The 18,112-nt window shown below is 53.4% G+C and overlaps 1 protein-coding gene across 2 annotated transcripts in view; it reads left to right on the top strand.

The window, feature by feature from the left end:
* The window catches only part of AGPAT3 (1-acylglycerol-3-phosphate O-acyltransferase 3), a 25,323-nt gene extending 8,839 nt beyond the window's left edge, over nucleotides 1–16,484 (top strand). For both annotated transcript variants that reach the window (XM_075334817.1, XM_075334816.1), the window contains exons 2-9: nucleotides 11,973–12,204; nucleotides 12,286–12,455; nucleotides 12,690–12,851; nucleotides 13,124–13,277; nucleotides 14,064–14,166; nucleotides 14,248–14,323; nucleotides 15,096–15,294; nucleotides 15,371–16,484. In XM_075334817.1, the coding sequence (XP_075190932.1) occupies nucleotides 12,027–12,204; nucleotides 12,286–12,455; nucleotides 12,690–12,851; nucleotides 13,124–13,277; nucleotides 14,064–14,166; nucleotides 14,248–14,323; nucleotides 15,096–15,294; nucleotides 15,371–15,459 (1,131 nt within the window). In that variant the 5' untranslated portion in view covers nucleotides 11,973–12,026 and the 3' untranslated portion in view covers nucleotides 15,460–16,484. The remainder of the gene's footprint in view (nucleotides 1–11,972; nucleotides 12,205–12,285; nucleotides 12,456–12,689; nucleotides 12,852–13,123; nucleotides 13,278–14,063; nucleotides 14,167–14,247; nucleotides 14,324–15,095; nucleotides 15,295–15,370) is intronic.
* Nucleotides 16,485–18,112: the final 1,628 nt, after the last annotated feature.

The raw sequence follows: 18,112 nt of genomic DNA, 5'->3' as shown, positions 1-18,112 counted from the left end.
AGCATAGCACATCCAATATCAAAATGGTTCTTTAGAGTCCACAATGAGTCCAAACAAAGAAAACTGATCCGGGGGCGCCACCCAGCAATCCAACGCCAAGGAAAATGCAACAACAGTCCCTTAGATGCGTTCCTTAAATCCGATAGTGTGACTGGGACAACACAACTCCCACGTAGCATCTGATCTTCAATGTCCCATAGTCAATACACAGGCACCAGGATCTGCCCTCAGCATAGATCCTCGTCCTTCAGCCAGCAAAGCATCAACTAACTCAAAACGTGGATCAATCTCCCATCTCCCCTTAGATCCACCCCCTGGATGGGAAGGGTTCGCACCCACTTTTGAGTAGTGGTTATGTATGGAGAAGTCTCCAGAAGCTCATGGCTCCATTGTCTCCCACAGGCCTGTCTATTGGAGTCACCCCTAGCTGAGAAGAACAAAGACAGCCAAGCAACCTACATGAGGGACACATGTAGTTGGGGAGGGACACATCGTCACATATGCCGAGGCATGTGTAGCGGAGGCACTGAGGAGTATGCCGGGGCATGTGCAGCAGAGGCACAGTGGATTATGGAATCCTTAAATGGAAGACGTTTGGGACCACCAGAACTATTCCTTGACCTGACCGTCCAGCCAAACTGAGCAATCATAGGAGAAGAGCCTTGGTGAGAGAGGTAAAGAAGAACACAAAGATCACTGTGGCTGAGCTCCAGAGATGCAGTAGGGAGATGGGAGAAAGACCACAAAGTCGCCTATCACTGCAGCCTCCACCAGTCGGGCCTTTATGGCAGAGTGACCCGACGGAAGCCTGTCCTCAGTGCAAGACATATGAAAGCCGCATAGAGTTTGCAAAAAAAACACATGAAGGCCTCCCAGACTGAGAAATAAAATTCTCTGGTCTGATGAGATGTAGATAGAACTTTTTGGTGATAATTCTAAGCGGTATGTATGGAGAAAACTAGGCACTGCTCATCACCTGCCCAATACAATCCCCACAATGAAGCATGGTGGTGGCAGCATCATGCTATGGGGGCAGGGACAGCACTGCTCATCACCTGCCCAGTACAATCCCCACAGTGAGACATGGTGAAGGCAGCATTGTGCTGTGGGGGGAGGGACAGGATGACTGGTTGTAATTGAAGGAAAGATGAATGCTGCCAAGTACAGAGATATCCTGGAAGAAAACCTGGACCTCAGACTTGGCCGAAGGTTCACCTTCCAACAAGACAATGACCCTAAGCACGCAGCTAAAATAACAAAGGAGCGGCTTCAGAACAACTCTGTGACCATTCTTGACCGGCCCTGACCTAAACCCAATTGAGCATCTCTGGAGAGACCTGAAAATGGCGTCCGCCAACGTTCACCATCCAATCTGACGGAACTGGAGAGGATATGCAAGGAAGAATGGCCAAGGGTCCCCAAATCCAGGATCCCAAGAAGACTCATGGCTGTACTAGCTCAAAAGTGAGGCGTCTGCTCAATACTGAGCAAAGGGTATGAATACTTATGACCATGTGAGATTTGAGTTTTTCTTGTTTAATAAATTTGCAAAATTTCTACATTTCTGTTTTATCTGTCAGGATGGGGGATGGGGTGCAGAATGTACATTAATGAGACAAAAATGTACCAAATGGCTGCAATGAAACAAGTGAAAAATGTAAAGGGGTGTGAATACTTTCCATATCTACTATGTTGTGCTCCTATCACAGGGTGACACGGTAACTTAGAATGGGGGCGCCTAGAATGACCCTAAGCTGTCCCTAATCCCAGAGGTACTTCAGATGGTGAAGAGGTCTGGACCACCAGCATATCCCTGACTCCTGATGAGCCCTAGTGTAATACCCCCTAACCCCCACCACCGGGGAGGGCCAGGACAGGAGTGATGAGTCCCACAAAACCAAAGCTCAAACTCTGCAAACACACACAGGGGTAAAGACGATATGTGCTCTGGGAGAAATAATGTACAGGGAGGAAATAAACAAACTACAAGGGTGTTTCCACCGCACACCAAATAGCGCTCAGCGGTTCACCAATAGCTGGATCACAACGCACAATAATTGGTGTCGCTAGAGGTATAATCTGCATGGAGTAACAGGTTCCACCATCTTTTAAAGGGTGGAGGCGGCTGTGATAGGCCTTCAGTAACTTGTGACCCTAGCAGCAATTCACAGGCCAATTAACTCCTACTAGACCGATCACTGGTAAGCACACAACTGGTCGACACCCGGCTGTAACTGAGCAACTCAAAATCACCAGGTGGCGTGTCAGACCCTGCAGTGTGAACAGGGGCAGAAGGCACCATGACACCTGGTGAGTATAGAGCAGAACACCGCATGACCGCTCATTGTCTTCGTGATACGGTGTGATAATGTGTACTTGGTCTTTCTTGCTTGTCTCTCTTGTGGTGTTATCTCGTGTCTAACAGTGATCGGTCTCTTCTTGCAGGTCTTGTGTGTGTGTGTGTGTGTGTGGTGCATTTTGTTGTGACGTGTGCTCGGTCTCTTGCTGGTCTCGTCTCGTGTATTATGTTGTGCTGTGTGCTCAGTCTCTTCTCGCTGGTCTCTTTCATGGTGTGTGTGTTGTGTATTATGCTGTAGTGACGTGTGCTCTGTCTCTTCTTGCTGCTCTTTGTGTTGTGTTGTGCTGTGTGTTTTGTCCTCCGTGGTCTCTCTCTGTAGTGTATTATGTTGTGGAGCTGTGTGCTCGGTCTCTTTTCAGTAGTCTCTTTTGTCTAGTGTATTATGTTTTGATGACGTCTTCTCAGTCTCTTCTCTGTGGTCTCTTTGTGTAGTGTATTATGTTGTGGTGCTGTGTGCTTGGTTTCTTCTCGGTGGTCTCTTTGTGTAGTGTATTATGTTGTCGAGCTGTGTGCTCGGTTTCTTCTCGGTGGTCTCTGTGTAGTGTATTATGTTGTCGAGCTGTGTGCTCGGTTTCTTCTCGGTGGTCTCTTTGTGTTGTGTATTATGTTGTGGAGCTGTGTGCTCGGTTTCTTCTCGGTGGTCTCTTTGTGTAGTGTATTATGTTGTGGAGCTGTGTGCTTGGTTTCTTCTCGGTGGTCTTTGTATAGTGTGTTATGTTGTGGAGCTGTGTGCTCGGTCTCTTTTCAGTAGTCTCTTTGTCTAGTGTATTATGTTTTGATGACGTCTTCTCAGTCTCTTCTCTGTGGTCTCTTTGTGTAGTGTATTATGTTGTGGAGCTGTGTGCTCTGTTTCTTCTCGGTGGTCTCTTTGTGTAGTGTATTATGTTGTGGAGCTGTGTGCTCGGTTTCTTCTCAGTGGTCTCTTTGTGTTGTGTATTATGTTGTGGAGCTGTGTGCTCGGTCTCTTCTCGGTGGTCTCTTTGTGTAGTGTATTATGTTTGTGGTTCTGTGTGCTCGGTTTCTTCTCTGTGGTCTCTTTGTGTAGTGTATTATGTTGTGGTACTGTGTGCTTGGTTTCTTCTCGGTGGTCTCTTTGTGTAGTGTATTATGTTGTGGCGCTGTGTGCTCGGTCTCTTCTCTGTGGTCTCTTTGTGTAGTGTATTATGTTGTGGTTCTGTGTGCTCGGTTTCTTCTCGGTGGTCTCTTTGTGTAGTGTATTATGTTGTGGAGCTGTGTGCTCGGTTTCTTCTCGGTGGTCTCTTTGTGTAGTGCATTATGTTGTGGAGCTGTGTGCTCGGTTTCCTCTCTGTGGTCTTTGTGTAGTGTATTATGTTGTGGAGCTGTGTGCTCGGTTTCTTCTCGGTGGTCTGTTTGTGTAGTGTATTATGTTGTGGAGCTGTGTGTTCGGTTTCTTCTCTGTGGTCTCTTTGTGTAGTGTATTATGTTGTGGTGCTGTGTGCTTGGTTTCTTCTCGGTGGTCTCTTTGTGTAGTGTATTATGTTGTCGAGCTGTGTGCTCGGTTTCTTCTCGGTGGTCTCTTTGTGTAGTGTATTATGTTGTGGAGCTGTGTGTTCGGTTTCCTCTCTGTGGTCTCTTTGTGTAGTGTATTATGTTGTGGAGCTGTGTGCTCGGTCTCTTCTCGGTGGTCTGTTTGTGTAGTGTATTATGTTGTGGAGCTGTGTGCTCGGTCTCTTCTCGGTGGTCTCTTTGTGTAGTGTGTTATGTTGTGGAGCTGTGTGCTCGGTCTCTTCTCGGTGGTCTCTTTGTGTAGTGTATTATGTTGTGGTACTGTGTGCTCAGTCTCTTCTCGGTGGTCTCTTTGCGTAGTGTGTTATGTTGTGGAGCTGTGTGCTCTGTCTCTTCTCGGTGGTCTGTTTGTGTAGTGTGTTGTGGAGCTGTGTGCTCGGTCTCTTCTCGGTGGTATCTTTTGTGTAGTGTGTCGTGGAGCTGTGTGCTCGGTCTCTTCTCGGTGGTCTCTCTGTGTAGTGTATTATGTTGTGGAGCTGTGTGCTCGGTTTCTTCTCGGTGGTCTTTGTATAGTGTGTTATGTTGTGGAGCTGTGTGCTCGGTCTCTTTTCAGTAGTCTCTTTGTCTAGTGTATTATGTTTTGATGACGTCTTCTCAGTCTCTTCTCTGTGGTCTCTTTGTGTAGTGTATTATGTTGTGGAGCTGTGTGCTCTGTTTCTTCTCGGTGGTCTCTTTGTGTAGTGTATTATGTTGTGGAGCTGTGTGCTCGGTTTCTTCTCAGTGGTCTCTTTGTGTTGTGTATTATGTTGTGGAGCTGTGTGCTCGGTTTCTTCTCTGTGGTCTCTTTGTGTAGTGTATTATGTTGTGGAGCTGTGTGCTCGGTCTCTTCTCGGTGGTCTCTTTGTGTAGTGTATTATGTTTGTGGTTCTGTGTGCTCGGTTTCTTCTCTGTGGTCTCTTTGTGTAGTGTATTATGTTGTGGTACTGTGTGCTTGGTTTCTTCTCGGTGGTCTCTTTGTGTAATGTATTATGTTGTGGCGCTGTGTGCTCGGTCTCTTCTCTGTGGTCTCTTTGTGTAGTGTATTATGTTGTGGTTCTGTGTGCTCGGTTTCTTCTCGGTGGTCTCTTTGTGTAGTGTATTATGTTGTGGAGCTGTGTGCTCGGTTTCTTCTCGGTGGTCTCTTTGTGTAGTGCATTATGTTGTGGAGCTGTGTGCTCGGTTTCCTCTCTGTGGTCTTTGTGTAGTGTATTATGTTGTGGAGCTGTGTGCTCGGTTTCTTCTCGGTGGTCTGTTTGTGTAGTGTATTATGTTGTGGAGCTGTGTGCTCGGTCTCTTCTCGGTGGTCTCTTTGTGTAGTGTGTTATGTTGTGGAGCTGTGTGCTCGGTCTCTTCTCGGTGGTATCTTTGTGTAGTGTTATGTTGTGGAGCTGTGTGCTCGGTCTCTTCTCGGTGGTCTCTTTTGTGTAGTGTATTATGTTGTGGTACTGTGTGCTCAGTCTCTTCTCGGTGGTATCTTTGTGTAGTGTTATGTTGTGGAGCTGTGTGCTCGGTCTCTTCTCGGTGGTCTCTTTGTGTAGTGTATTATGTCGTGGAGCTGTGTGCTCGGTCTCTTCTCGGTGGTCTCTCTGTGTAGTGTATTATGTTGTGGAGCTGTGTGCTCGGTCTCTTCTCGGTGGTCTGTTTGAGTAGTGTATTATGTTGTGGAGCTGTGTGCTCGGTCTCTTCTCGGTGGTATCTTTGTGTAATGTGTTATGTTGTGGAGCTGTGTGCTCGTTCTCTTCTCGGTGGTATCTTTGTGTAGTGTGTCGTGGAGCTGTGTGCTCGGTCTCTTCTCGGTGGTCTCTCTGTGTAGTGTATTATGTTGTGGAGCTGTGTGCTCGGTCTCTTCTCGGTGGTCTCTTTGTGTAGTGTATTATGTTGTGGTGCTGTGTGCTCGGTCTCTTCTCGGTGGTCTCTTTGTGTAGTGTATTATGTTGTGGAGCTGTGTGCTCGGTCTCTTCTCGGTGGTCTCTTTGTGTAGTGTATTATGTTGTGGTGCTGTGTGCTCGGTCTCTTCTCGGTGGTCTCTTTGTGTAGTGTATTATGTTGTGGAGCTGTGTGCTCGGTCTCTTCTCGGTGGTCTCTTTGTGTAGTGTATTATGTTGTGGAGCTGTGTGCTCGGTCTCTTCTCGGTGGTCTCTTTGCGTAGTGTATTATGTTGTGGAGCTGTGTGCTCGGTCTGTTCTCGGTGGTCTCTTTGTGTAGTGTATTATGTCGTGGAGCTGTGTGCTCGGTCTCTTCTCGGTGGTCTCTTTGTGTAGTGTATTATGTTGTGGAGCTGTGTGCTCGGTTTCTTCTCGGTGGTCTCTTTGTGTAGTGTGTTATGTTGTGGAGCTGTGTGCTCGGTTTCTTCTCGGTGGTCTCTTTGTGTAGTGTATTATGTTGTGGTTCTGTGTGCTCGGTCTCTTCTCGGTGGTCTCTTTGTGTAGTGTATTATGTTGTGGAGCTGTGTGCTCGGTTTCTTCTCGGTGGTCTCTTTGTGTAGTGTATTATGTTGTGGAGCTGTGTGCTCGGTTTCTTCTCGGTGGTCTCTTTGTGTAGTGTATTATGTTGTGGAGCTGTGTGCTCGGTCTCTTCTCGGTGGTATCTTTGTGTAGTGTATTGTGGAGCTGTGTGCTCGGTTTCTTCTCGGTGGTCTCTTTGTGTAGTGTATTATGTTGTGGAGCTGTGTGCTCGGTCTCTTCTCGGTGGTCTCTTTGTGTAGTGTATTATGTTGTGGAGCTGTGTGCTCGGTCTCTTCTCGGTGGTCTCTTTGTGTAGTGTATTATGTTGTGGAGCTGTGTGCTCGGTCTCTTCTCGGTGGTCTCTTTGTGTAGTGTTATGTTGTGGAGCTGTGTGCTCGGTCTCTTCTCGGTGGTCTCTTTGTGTAGTGTTATGTTGTGGAGCTGTGTGCTCGGTCTCTTCTCGGTGGTCTTTCTGTGTTGTGTATTATGTTTTGATGACGTCTTCTCAGTCTTTTCTCGCTGGTCTCTCTTGTGCTGTCTGTTTGCTCATTAATCAGATTATGAGCTTTACTCTGCTCAGTCTATAAGTGCTTTGTTTTCGCTTGTGTTTGGGCGCTGGGGTTGATTTTTCGAGGTTTTTTAGGTTCCTCCTTTTTCAATCCCGCTGGTTTTTGGGTGTTCCGGTTTATCGAATCAGGGGGTGTCAGACCCCGGCTAGGCTTCTGCTGACCCTGCAGAACTGTCCCTCACAGGCTTAATCCTCAGGGATTGTCCGGCTTTAGTAAGACTCTCACCTGTCACGTCTGTAGAGGATCTCTGAGGAGAATCGCCAGGAGATTTTTCCCACACAAGACTCCCCTGAATCGGTGCCCCCCTTTTATAAGTGATGTAAGGAAGGGTTTATGGGGCTGTGATTTGCAGTGGATCGGAGGCTTCGGGGACCTGGAATGAACCCCGGTGAGGATTACGGACGTCGTGTGAATGGGGTGTCGCAGCGGCATTCTCAGGGTTCCTAGTGAGCGGCCGGCCTGACATACCACTATTTCATTACCATTCTGCTGTATTTCTTCATTGGATCGGCACCGGACAAACTCTCAACAACATATTGATCAGAATGTTGGCAAATCAGTCTGCTGTCTGCCTGTTCTCCGGGGTGTGTGCCACCTTGTTTGCTCTGGCCATGGTGTACTATCTATACTGGTGAGTGCCCGTATGCATAGTAATCCCATTTCACCCTCACCCTGTCCTCCCCAGCACCCTGACCTCAGCAGTGGGGTGCTCGTCCTCCCCAGCACCCTGACCTCAGCAGTGGGGTTCTTGTCCTCCCAGCACCCTGACCTCAGCAGTGGGGTTCTTGTCCTCCCCAGCACCCTGACCTCAGCAGTGGGGTTCTTGTCCTCCCCAGCACCCTGACCTCAGCAGTGGGGTTCTTGTCCTCCCCAGCACCCTGACCTCAGCAGTCGGGGTTCTTGTCCTCCCCAGCACCCTGACCTCAGCAGTGGGTGCTGGTCCTCCCCAGCACCCTGACCTCAGCAGTGGGGTTCTTGTCCTCCCCAGCACCCTGACCTCAGCAGTGGGGTTCTTGTCCTCCCCAGCACCCTGACCTCAGCAGTGGGGTGCTTGTCCTCCCCAGCACCCTGACCTCAGCAGTGGGGTGCTTGTCCTCCCCAGCACCCTGACCTCAGCAGTGGGGTGCTTGTCCTCCCCAGCACCCTGACCTCAGCAGTGGGGTGCTGGTCCTCCCCAGCACCCTGACCTCAGCAGTGGGTGCTGGTCCTCCCCAGCACCCTGACCTCAGCAGTGAGGTGCTGGTCCTCCCCAGCACCCTGACCTCAGCAGTGGGGTGCTGGTCCTCCCCCAGCACCCTGACCTCAGCAGTGGGGTGCTGGTCCTCCCCAGCACCCTGACCTCAGCAGTGGGGTGCTGGTCCTCTCCAGCACCCTGACCTCAGCAGTGGGGTGCTGGTCCTCCCCAGCACCCTGACCTCAGCAGTGGGGTGCTGGTCCTCCCCAGCACCCTGACCTCAGCAGTGGGGTGCTGGTCCTCCCCAGCACCCTGACCTCAGCAGTGGGGTGCTGGTCCTCCTTAGCACCCTGACCTCAGCAGTGGGGTGCTGGTCCTCCTTAGCACCCTGACCTCAGCAGTGGGGTTCTTGTCCTCCCCAGCACCCTGACCTCAGCAGTGGGGTGCTCGTCCTCCCCAGCACCCTGACCTCAGCAGTGGGGTGCTCGTCCTCCCCAGCACCCTGACCTCAGCAGTGGGGTGCTCGTCCTCCCCAGCACCCTGACCTCAGCAGTGGGGTGCTCGTCCTCCCCCAGCACCCTGACCTCAGCAGTGGGGTGCTCGTCCTCCCCAGCACCCTGACCTCAGCAGTGGGGTGCTCGTCCTCCCCAGCACCCTGACCTCAGCAGTGGGGTGCTCGTCCTCCCCAGCACCCTGACCTCAGCAGTGGGGTGCTCGTCCTCCCCAGCACCCTGACCTCAGCAGTGGGGTGCTCGTCCTCCCCAGCACCCTGACCTCAGCAGTGGGGTGCTCGTCCTCCCCAGCACCCTGACCTCAGCAGTGGGGTGCTCGTCCTCCCCCAGCACCCTGACCTCAGCAGTGGGGTGCTCGTCCTCCCCAGCACCCTGACCTCAGCAGTGGGGTGCTCGTCCTCCCCAGCACCCTGACCTCAGCAGTGGGGTGCTCGTCCTCCCCAGCACCCTGACCTCAGCAGTGGGGTGCTCGTCCTCCCCAGCACCCTGACCTCAGCAGTGGGGTGCTCGTCCCTCCCCAGCACCCTGACCTCAGCAGTGGGGTGCTCGTCCTCCCCAGCACCCTGACCTCAGCAGTGGGGTGCTCGTCCTCCCCAGCACCCTGACCTCAGCAGTGGGGTGCTCGTCCTCCCCAGCACCCTGACCTCAGCAGTGGGGTGCTCGTCCTCCCCAGCACCCTGACCTCAGCAGTGGGGTGCTCGTCCTCCCCAGCACCCTGACCTCAGCAGTGGGGTGCTCGTCCTCCCCAGCACCCTGACCTCAGCAGTGGGGTGCTCGTCCTCCCCCAGCACCCTGACCTCAGCAGTGGGGTGCTCGTCCTCCCCAGCACCCTGACCTCAGCAGTGGGGGTGCTCGTCCTCCCCAGCACCCTGACCTCAGCAGTGGGGTGCTCGTCCTCCCCAGCACCCTGACCTCAGCAGTGGGGTGCTCGTCCTCCCCAGCACCCTGACCTCAGCAGTGGGGTGCTCGTCCTCCCCAGCACCCTGACCTCAGCAGTGGGGTGCTCGTCCTCCCCAGCACCCTGACCTCAGCAGTGGGGTGCTCGTCCTCCCCAGCAACCCTGACCTCAGCAGTGGGGTGCTCGTCCTCCCCAGCACCCTGACCTCAGCAGTGGGGTGCTCGTCCTCCCCCAGCACCCTGACCTCAGCAGTGGGGTGCTCGTCCTCCCCAGCACCCTGACCTCAGCAGTGGGGTGCTCGTCCTCCCCAGCACCCTGACCTCAGCAGTGGGGTGCTCGTCCTCCCCAGCACCCTGACCTCAGCAGTGGGGTGCTCGTCCTCCCCAGCACCCTGACCTCAGCAGTGGGGTGCTCGTCCTCCCCAGCACCCTGACCTCAGCAGTGGGGTGCTCGTCCTCCCCAGCACCCTGACCTCAGCAGTGGGGTGCTCGTCCTCCCCAGCACCCTGACCTCAGCAGTGGGGTGCTCGTCCCTCCCCAGCACCCTGACCTCAGCAGTGGGGTGCTCGTCCTCCCCAGCACCCTGACCTCAGCAGTGGGGTGCTCGTCCTCCCCAGCACCCTGACCTCAGCAGTGGGGTGCTCGTCCTCCCCAGCACCCTGACCTCAGCAGTGGGGTGCTCGTCCTCCCCAGCACCCTGACCTCAGCAGTGGGGTGCTCGTCCTCCCCAGCACCCTGACCTCAGCAGTGGGGTGCTCGTCCTCCCCAGCACCCTGACCTCAGCAGTGGGGTGCTCGTCCTCCCCAGCACCCTGACCTCAGCAGTGGGGTGCTCGTCCTCCCCAGCACCCTGACCTCAGCAGTGGGGTGCTCGTCCTCCCCAGCACCCTGACCTCAGCAGTGGGGTGCTCGTCCTCCCCAGCACCCTGACCTCAGCAGTGGGGTGCTCGTCCTCCCCAGCACCCTGACCTCAGCAGTGGGGTGCTCGTCCTCCCCAGCACCCTGACCTCAGCAGTGGGGTGCTCGTCCTCCCCAGCACCCTGACCTCAGCAGTGGGGTGCTCGTCCTCCCCAGCACCCTGACCTCAGCAGTGGGGTGCTCGTCCTCCCCAGCACCCTGACCTCAGCAGTGGGGTGCTCGTCCTCCCCAGCACCCTGACCTCAGCAGTGGGGTGCTCGTCCTCCCCAGCACCCTGACCTCAGCAGTGGGGTGCTCGTCCTCCCCAGCACCCTGACCTCAGCAGTGGGGTGCTCGTCCTCCCCAGCACCCTGACCTCAGCAGTGGGGTGCTCGTCCTCCCCAGCACCCTGACCTCAGCAGTGGGGTGCTCGTCCTCCCCAGCACCCTGACCTCAGCAGTGGGGTGCTCGTCCTCCCCAGCACCCTGACCTCAGCAGTGGGGTGCTCGTCCTCCCCAGCACCCTGACCTCAGCAGTGGGGTTCTTGTCCTCCCCAGCACCCTGACCTCAGCAGTGGGGTGCTCGTCCTCCCCAGCACCCTGACCTCAGCAGTGGGGTTCTTGTCCTCCCCAGCACCCTGACCTCAGCAGTGGGGTGCTTGTCCTCCCCAGCACCCTGACCTCAGCAGTGGGGTGCTTGTCCTCCCCAGCACCCTGACCTCAGCAGTGGGGTGCTTGTCCTCCCCAGCACCCTGACCTCAGCAGTGGGGTGCTTGTCCTCCCCAGCACCCTGACCTCAGCAGTGGGGTGCTCGTCCTCCCCAGCACCCTGACCTCAGCAGTGGGGTGCTCGTCCTCCCCAGCACCCTGACCTCAGCAGTGGGGTGCTCGTCCTCCCCAGCACCCTGACCTCAGCAGTGGGGTGCTCGTCCTCCCCAGCACCCTGACCTCAGCAGTGGGGTTCTTGTCCTCCCCAGCACCCTGACCTCAGCAGTGGGGTTCTTGTCCTCCCCAGCACCCTGACCTCAGCAGTGGGGTTCTTGTCCTCCCCCGCACCCTGACCTCAGCAGTGGGGTTCTTGTCCTCCCCCGCACCCTGACCTCAGCAGTGGGGTTCTTGTCCTCCCCCGCACCCTGACCTCAGCAGTGGGGTTCTTGTCCTCCCCAGCACCCTGACCTCAGCAGTGGGGTGCTCGTCCTCCCCAGCCCTCCATGCTTCCCCTGTTTCTACTGTCACCACTGAGGTTATCGGGGTTTTCTCAGAAGTGCTTGGTCTACATGTGGGGGCTGGGGGTCCTATTGTTTAGGTTTTGGGTGTCCTGGATTAGCATGGACACAGAGCAGCCTATGAGGGAATACTGTATCACCTACATCTGATGATTTTGTTTCTGCCCCGGTATGTTGCAGAGCATGTTAAGGCTGACACTTTGACGGTGCCCCCAATTAATGTGACCCTCTGCTGTGTTTGGCAATGGTGTGGGGGAGACGCGCTCCGGTGACATGAGTGCTGTGTGCATGATGGTTGAGCACACCTTGGTTATGCCCTCTTGTAGGCTGTGAGAGGTTAATGTCGCGGTCACTCCTCGGCTCATACTTATTCTCTCTTGTTTCTTCCCAGGACAGTGGCTTTGAGTGAGGGTCCGTGTAAGCGGCACTGAATGCTGGCTCCAGAATGGGGGTGTGGGGGTTCCTGAAGACTCAGTTTGTGGTCCACCTGCTGATTGGCTTTGTGTTTGTCGTAAGTGGCCTGATAATCAATTTCCTGCAGCTGTGCACCCTCCCGCTATGGAGCTACAACAAGCAGCTGTACCGCAGGGTGAACTGCCGTCTGTCCTACTCGCTGTGGAGCCGTAAGTATCGTTCAGCGGGGCGTTCAGCAGGGCGCGGGGCAGGGTCATGTGGTCGTGTGCTCACGGTGTCCTCTCTCTTAGAGCTGGTGATGCTGCTGGAGTGGTGGTCGGGCACACAGTGCACCCTTTTCACTGACCAGGAGACGGTGGCACACTTTGGGAAGGAGCATGTCATTATCATCCTCAATCACAACTTTGAAATTGATTTCCTGTGTGGATGGACCATGTGTGAACGTTTTGGAGTCTTAGGGGTGAGTACTGTGAAGTCCTCCGGGAACCGTACACTTATTGTCCACCGTCGTCTGTCACTACGTGAAACCGATGTGCGGCTGAGAATATCTTCTGCCCGGCACTGATCATGACCGTATGGCAGCCGTACCATGACTGGGGCCCGTCTCTCCACAGCTCAGGCCGGTTCTCAAGCCTCCAGCATCTCCTCTAATCTCATATTTCTTGCCTTTTTCCTCTGTTCTTCTTGTCACAAGAGCTCAAAAGTTCTTGCAAAGAAAGAGCTGCTGATGGTGCCACTGATCGGCTGGACATGGTACTTTCTGGAAATTGTCTTCTGTAAGCGCAAGTGGGAGGAAGATCGTGACACGGTCATCAATGGTCTGCACAGCTTGCGTGACTACCCAGAGTACATGTGGGTGAGTGGCGTCCTCTGTCATGGAGGCTGTGGCCTGCACATAGCTTGTCAGTGCAGTGCAGGGTCTGCTGAGACCTCGGATTATGTTTTTGCGGTGATTTGCTGGTGGCGGTGGGTGAAGGCCTACGTGTCTGTCTCCTACTTTACCACCTCCGGTTATCTGCCTGAATCTTTATCTCTTCTTTCCTCAGTGACGGTCTCTGATTTTCCCCACATCTTCGTCTTCCGTGCCGCATGGCTGCTTCACTAAACTTTATATATTCTCTCTCCTAGTTCTTGCTGTATTGTGAAGGGACAAGATTCACAGAGACAAAGCATAAGATCAGCATGGAAGTGGCCGATAAAAAGGGACTGGCTCAGCTCAAACATCATCTCCTCCCCCGAACCAAAGGCTTCACCACTGCGGTGCAGTGCCTCCGTGGGACAGGTGATGGGAACCTATGTCTGGTAGCTGGCCTACATGTGCCGTACTTTATAGTGTGACGGGGTCCTTCTCCCATATCACACAATCAACAGAGCGAGAGGTGGATGAAGAATCCAAAAAACATTTATACCAAGCAAATCAAATAGTCCATAACATAATCCACCATACAGAGGGTAAAAATAGTGCAGAAACACTAATATGGTCCAGTAAGCAATAAGTGTCCAGGTCTCTCTGGGGAGCCGCAGCTTTTCCCTCAGGTTCAATCTTGCTTCTTCTCTTGTAAGTCTCATCCAGAATGACTGACTAATCCCCCAAGTAAACAGAGAGTTTAGGTGGAGCCCAGGCCCCCTCCCCTAGACCTAGGGACAGAAGCACTTCAAGGGGATGTAACCTGACTTAACAGGACAAACAATATATCGACTAGACAGACCACCACACCCAAAACATGAACCCACACAAAATGGTACATAAGCCACACTAGCACACCATCACATTTAGTCTTCAGTATCTCTTATAGCTGGGGCCATCTCCACTTTCTTCTCAGATAAATACTGTGCCTCCTAGTGCTCCCTTCGCAGGACCAGCCAAAAAGCCGTAGTCAGACATAGATGGTGAATGCAGTATGAGCTGCGATGCCACCTCATGTGCATTGTCTGTGGTTATTAGTCAGGACGCTCTCCCCCCGCGTCGCATGCATCCATCGGGCACTGTTCACATTGTCACTTGTGTCAGTAGGGTCAGTGAGTGCCTTAACATTTCTTATTATTGACATTTTCCATGTCTCTTCAGTCTCGGCAGTGTACGATGTTACCCTGAATTTCCGTGAAAACAAGAATCCATCTTTGCTGGGGATTTTGTATGGGAAGAAGTATGAAGCGGACATGTGTGTGAGGTGAGCTGCAGCGCAGCAGGATCTGGAGAACTTTCTGTCCTCTGATTATTGAGGACACCATTCATTTCATTGTCATTTCAGGCGTTTCCCCCTGGAAGAGATCCCAGAAGACGAGAAGGAGGCGGCAGTATGGCTCCATAGGCTTTATCAGGAGAAGGTAAGCGTCGGAAGAGTGGTGCACCCAACCACCACCAAAGAATTTGGGCCGGCTCATGCAAGCAATTGGGGGCCAGTGCCTTCAGGCCATGTGCTTGGGTCTGGCAGGCAATTGGGGTCGGTGCCTGCAAGTGATGTGCTCGGGTCTGGCAGGCGATTGGGGGCCGGTCCCTGCAGGCCATTGGCTCGGGGCTGGCAGGCGATTGGGGGCCGGTGCCTGCAGGCGATGTTCTCAGGTCTGGCAGGCGATTAGGGCCGGTCCCTGCAGGCCATTGGCTCGGGGCTGGCAGGCGATTGGGGGCCGGTGCCTGCAGGCGATGTTCTCAGGTCTGGCAGGCGATTGGGGGCCGGTGCCTGCAGGCCATTGGCTCGGGTCTGGCAGGCGATTGGGGGTCGGTGCCTGCAGGCCATTGGCTCGGGGCTGGCAGGCGATTGGGGGCCGGTGCCTGCAGGCGATGTTCTCGGGTCTGGCAGGCGATTAGGGCCGGTGCCTGCAGGCGATGTTCTCGGGTCTGGCAGGCGATTGGGGGCCGATGCCTGCAGGCTATTGGCTCGGGGCTGGCAGGCGATAGGGGTCCAGCGCCTGCAGGTGATGTTCTCGGGTCTGGCAGGCGATTGGGGGCTGGTGCCTGCAGGCCATTGGCTCGGGGCTGGCAGGCGATTGGGGGGCCGGCGCCTGCAGGTGATGGGCTCGGGGCTGTGTCGATTCTTAGCCAGGATACTGAATGTCATGGGTGTCGCAGCTTCTGACGTATGTGGCTCTTCCTTTTCAGGATGCTCTCCAGGAGCAGTACATCCAGGAGGGCACCTTTCCTGGTCCTCAGATTGTGCCCACTCGTCGACCATGGACCCTGCTGAACTTTCTGTTCTGGGCCACTCTTCTCCTGTCTCCACTCATCTCGTTTGCGATCGGTATCTTTGCCAGCGGTTCTCCCCTGCTCATCCTGGCATTTATGGGCTTCATGTGGACAGGTAGGGTTAGTTCTTCCTTCTCCAGGGTGGTCTCTTCTTCTTCTTCTTGTGACCTTATGTTTTCGTCTCTCCGCAGCCTCGTTTGCTGTACGGCGTCTGATCGGTGTGACGGAGATTGAGCGAGGGTCCAGTTATGGTAACATTGATGTGAAGAAGGCCAATTAGCTGCAGGCGGCATGATTCGGAGGCATCTAGACTTTATCTTGCTTTCTATTTCGTACTAACATGAATTGAGGGGGAGGTTTCGCCTCTTGGGACTGGGCCCAGAGCCAGTAGGAATCTGCCATCTCATGGGTGCAAGAACAAGCTGCGCACGACTCTCCCTGTGACCGCAGAGGCTTTGCCCTCCTCTCCTCTGAACACTGGGGTCTGCATTTGGCCGGCCCTGCCCTGTGCTCCTCTTCCCTTCTCTCCACCACCTCTTACTTTGGGTCCTCTCGCCATAGTATTTCTGACTCTTCTCTGCCCATGTTGTCTTGCTGTCACTAGCATTTTCTGCTTTTTCACCATCATTCCTCTCCTATCGACGGTAATGAGAAGCCGAATCATGGGGACGAAAATAAACTGAGCCGCGCAGGATGCGAGGCGTTCTGTGACTTCTCATCTGCTCTGCAGCAGCGCTCTGCAGCACAACCACTACACCCCATGCTCTGCGTCAGGAACGGCTCTGCACACAGCAGCTACTGTGAATGTACGTTCTTTACTGCACAAATCACTCCGGTATTTTTGACTAATCATTGGACTTGGGTTATGCTCCTGAAGATGAGGACTGTGCACAACCTGCTCTTCCTTCACTCCCGGGCTCCAGATTCCACGAGGGGCCCGTGTCATATCACATGGCTGCCTCGGGCAGAGAATAGCAGCTTAGATCTTAACAAGTCAGTAGCATGTCATGGAGCAGACAGAGGCAGCGCCATATCATATGTCAGACATCTCCTCATCCCATAGGGAGCAGGGAATTACTGTAGGGCTAATCCTGTGTGCGCAGGCGTCTGACCACTGAGAAGGCAGCGGTGGTCCCAGGGGTGACCCACGTCTCCTGCTGCCCCTTCTGCAGGGTCCACACACAGATCACTAACGTGTGTCTCACATGTGACCACCCTAGTGATGCTTCCATGTCGCTGCCTGTCTGATCACCTCCACCCTCCCTGTAAAGAAAAGCTAGGAGTACAATAAAGAGATGAAACATGCGCGGAGGTTGCGGCGTGCCCATTCTTTGTCTGGATGTGGTGTGATTGTGGCGGCTGTAGATGAATGTGGGGGGGTAAATGCAGTGAAATGATGGCTCGATCCCGACTTTACTCTTCCTGAGACATATATGGAGGGTGATCTTAGGAGATGAATTGCCAAAGGATGTGACTGATTGGATCAGTATGGAGGCAATATCCGGACAACAATGTGACCTCCAGTATATGGGGCGCTGTGCTACACGGGGGGCTGATAACATCCAATGTAATCACCTCTGATGTAATAATATGGCCTCCAGTATATGCGGTGCTGTACTACACGGGGTCTGATAACATCATCTCTGATTTAACAATATGACCTCCAGTATATGCGGCGCTGTGCTACACGGGGGGCTGATAACATCCAATGTAATCACCTCTGATGTAATAATATGGCCTCCAGTATATGCGGTGCTGTACTACACGGGGTCTGATAACATCATCTCTGATGTAATAATATAACCTCCAGTATATGGGGCGCTGTGCTACACGGGGTCTGATAACATCATCTCTGATGTAATAATATAACCTCCAGTATATGGGGCGCTGTGCTACACGGGGTCTGATAACATCATCTCTGATGTAATAATATGGCCTCCAGTATATGGGGCGCTGTGCTACACGGGGTCTGATAACATCATCTCTGATGTAATAATATAACCTCCAGTATATGGGGCGCTGTGCTACACGGGGTCTGATAACATCATCTCTGATGTAATAATATAACCTCCAGTATATGGGGCGCTGTGCTACACGGGGGGCTGATAACATCATCTCTGATGTAATAATATGACCTCCAGTATATGGGGCGCTGTGCTACACGGGGTCTGATAACATCATCTCTGATGTAATAATATAACCTCCAGTATATGGGGCGCTGTGCTACACGGGGGGCTGATAACATCATCTCTGATGTAATAATATGACCTCCAGTATATGGGGCGCTGTGCTACACGGGGTCTGATAACATCATCTCTGATGTAATAATATAACCTCCAGTATATGGGGCGCTGTGCTACACGGGGTCTGATAACATCATCTCTGATGTAATAATATGACCTCCAGTATATGGGGCGCTGTGCTACACGGGGTCTGATAACATCATCTCTGATGTAATAATATGACCTCCAGTATATGGGGTGCTGTGCTACACGGGGTCTGATAACATCATCTCTGATGTAATAATATAACCTCCAGTATATGGGGCGCTGTGCTACACGGGGGGCTGATAACATCATCTCTGATGTAATATGACCTCCAGTATATGGGGCGCTGTGCTACACGGGGGCTGATAACATCCCATGTAATCACCTCTGATGTAATTAAATGACCTCCAGTATATGGGGCGCTGTGCTACACGGGGTCTGATAACATCATCTCTGATGTAATAATATAACCTCCAGTATATGGGGCGCTGTGCTACACGGGGGGGGCTGAAAACATCATCTCTGATGTGATCATATGACCTCCAGTATATGGGGCGCTGTGCTACATGGGGGCTGATAACATCATCTCTGATGTAATAGTATGACCTTCAGTATATGGGGCGCTGTGCTACATGGGGGCTGATAACATCCCATGTAATCACCTCT

The sequence above is a fragment of the Anomaloglossus baeobatrachus genome, chromosome 2, assembly GCF_048569485.1.
Source record: "Anomaloglossus baeobatrachus isolate aAnoBae1 chromosome 2, aAnoBae1.hap1, whole genome shotgun sequence".
Classification (NCBI taxonomy): Eukaryota; Metazoa; Chordata; class Amphibia; order Anura; family Aromobatidae; genus Anomaloglossus; species Anomaloglossus baeobatrachus.
The sequence above is the reverse complement of the archived record's forward strand: the minus strand, read 5'-3'. Positions and strand labels throughout refer to the sequence as shown.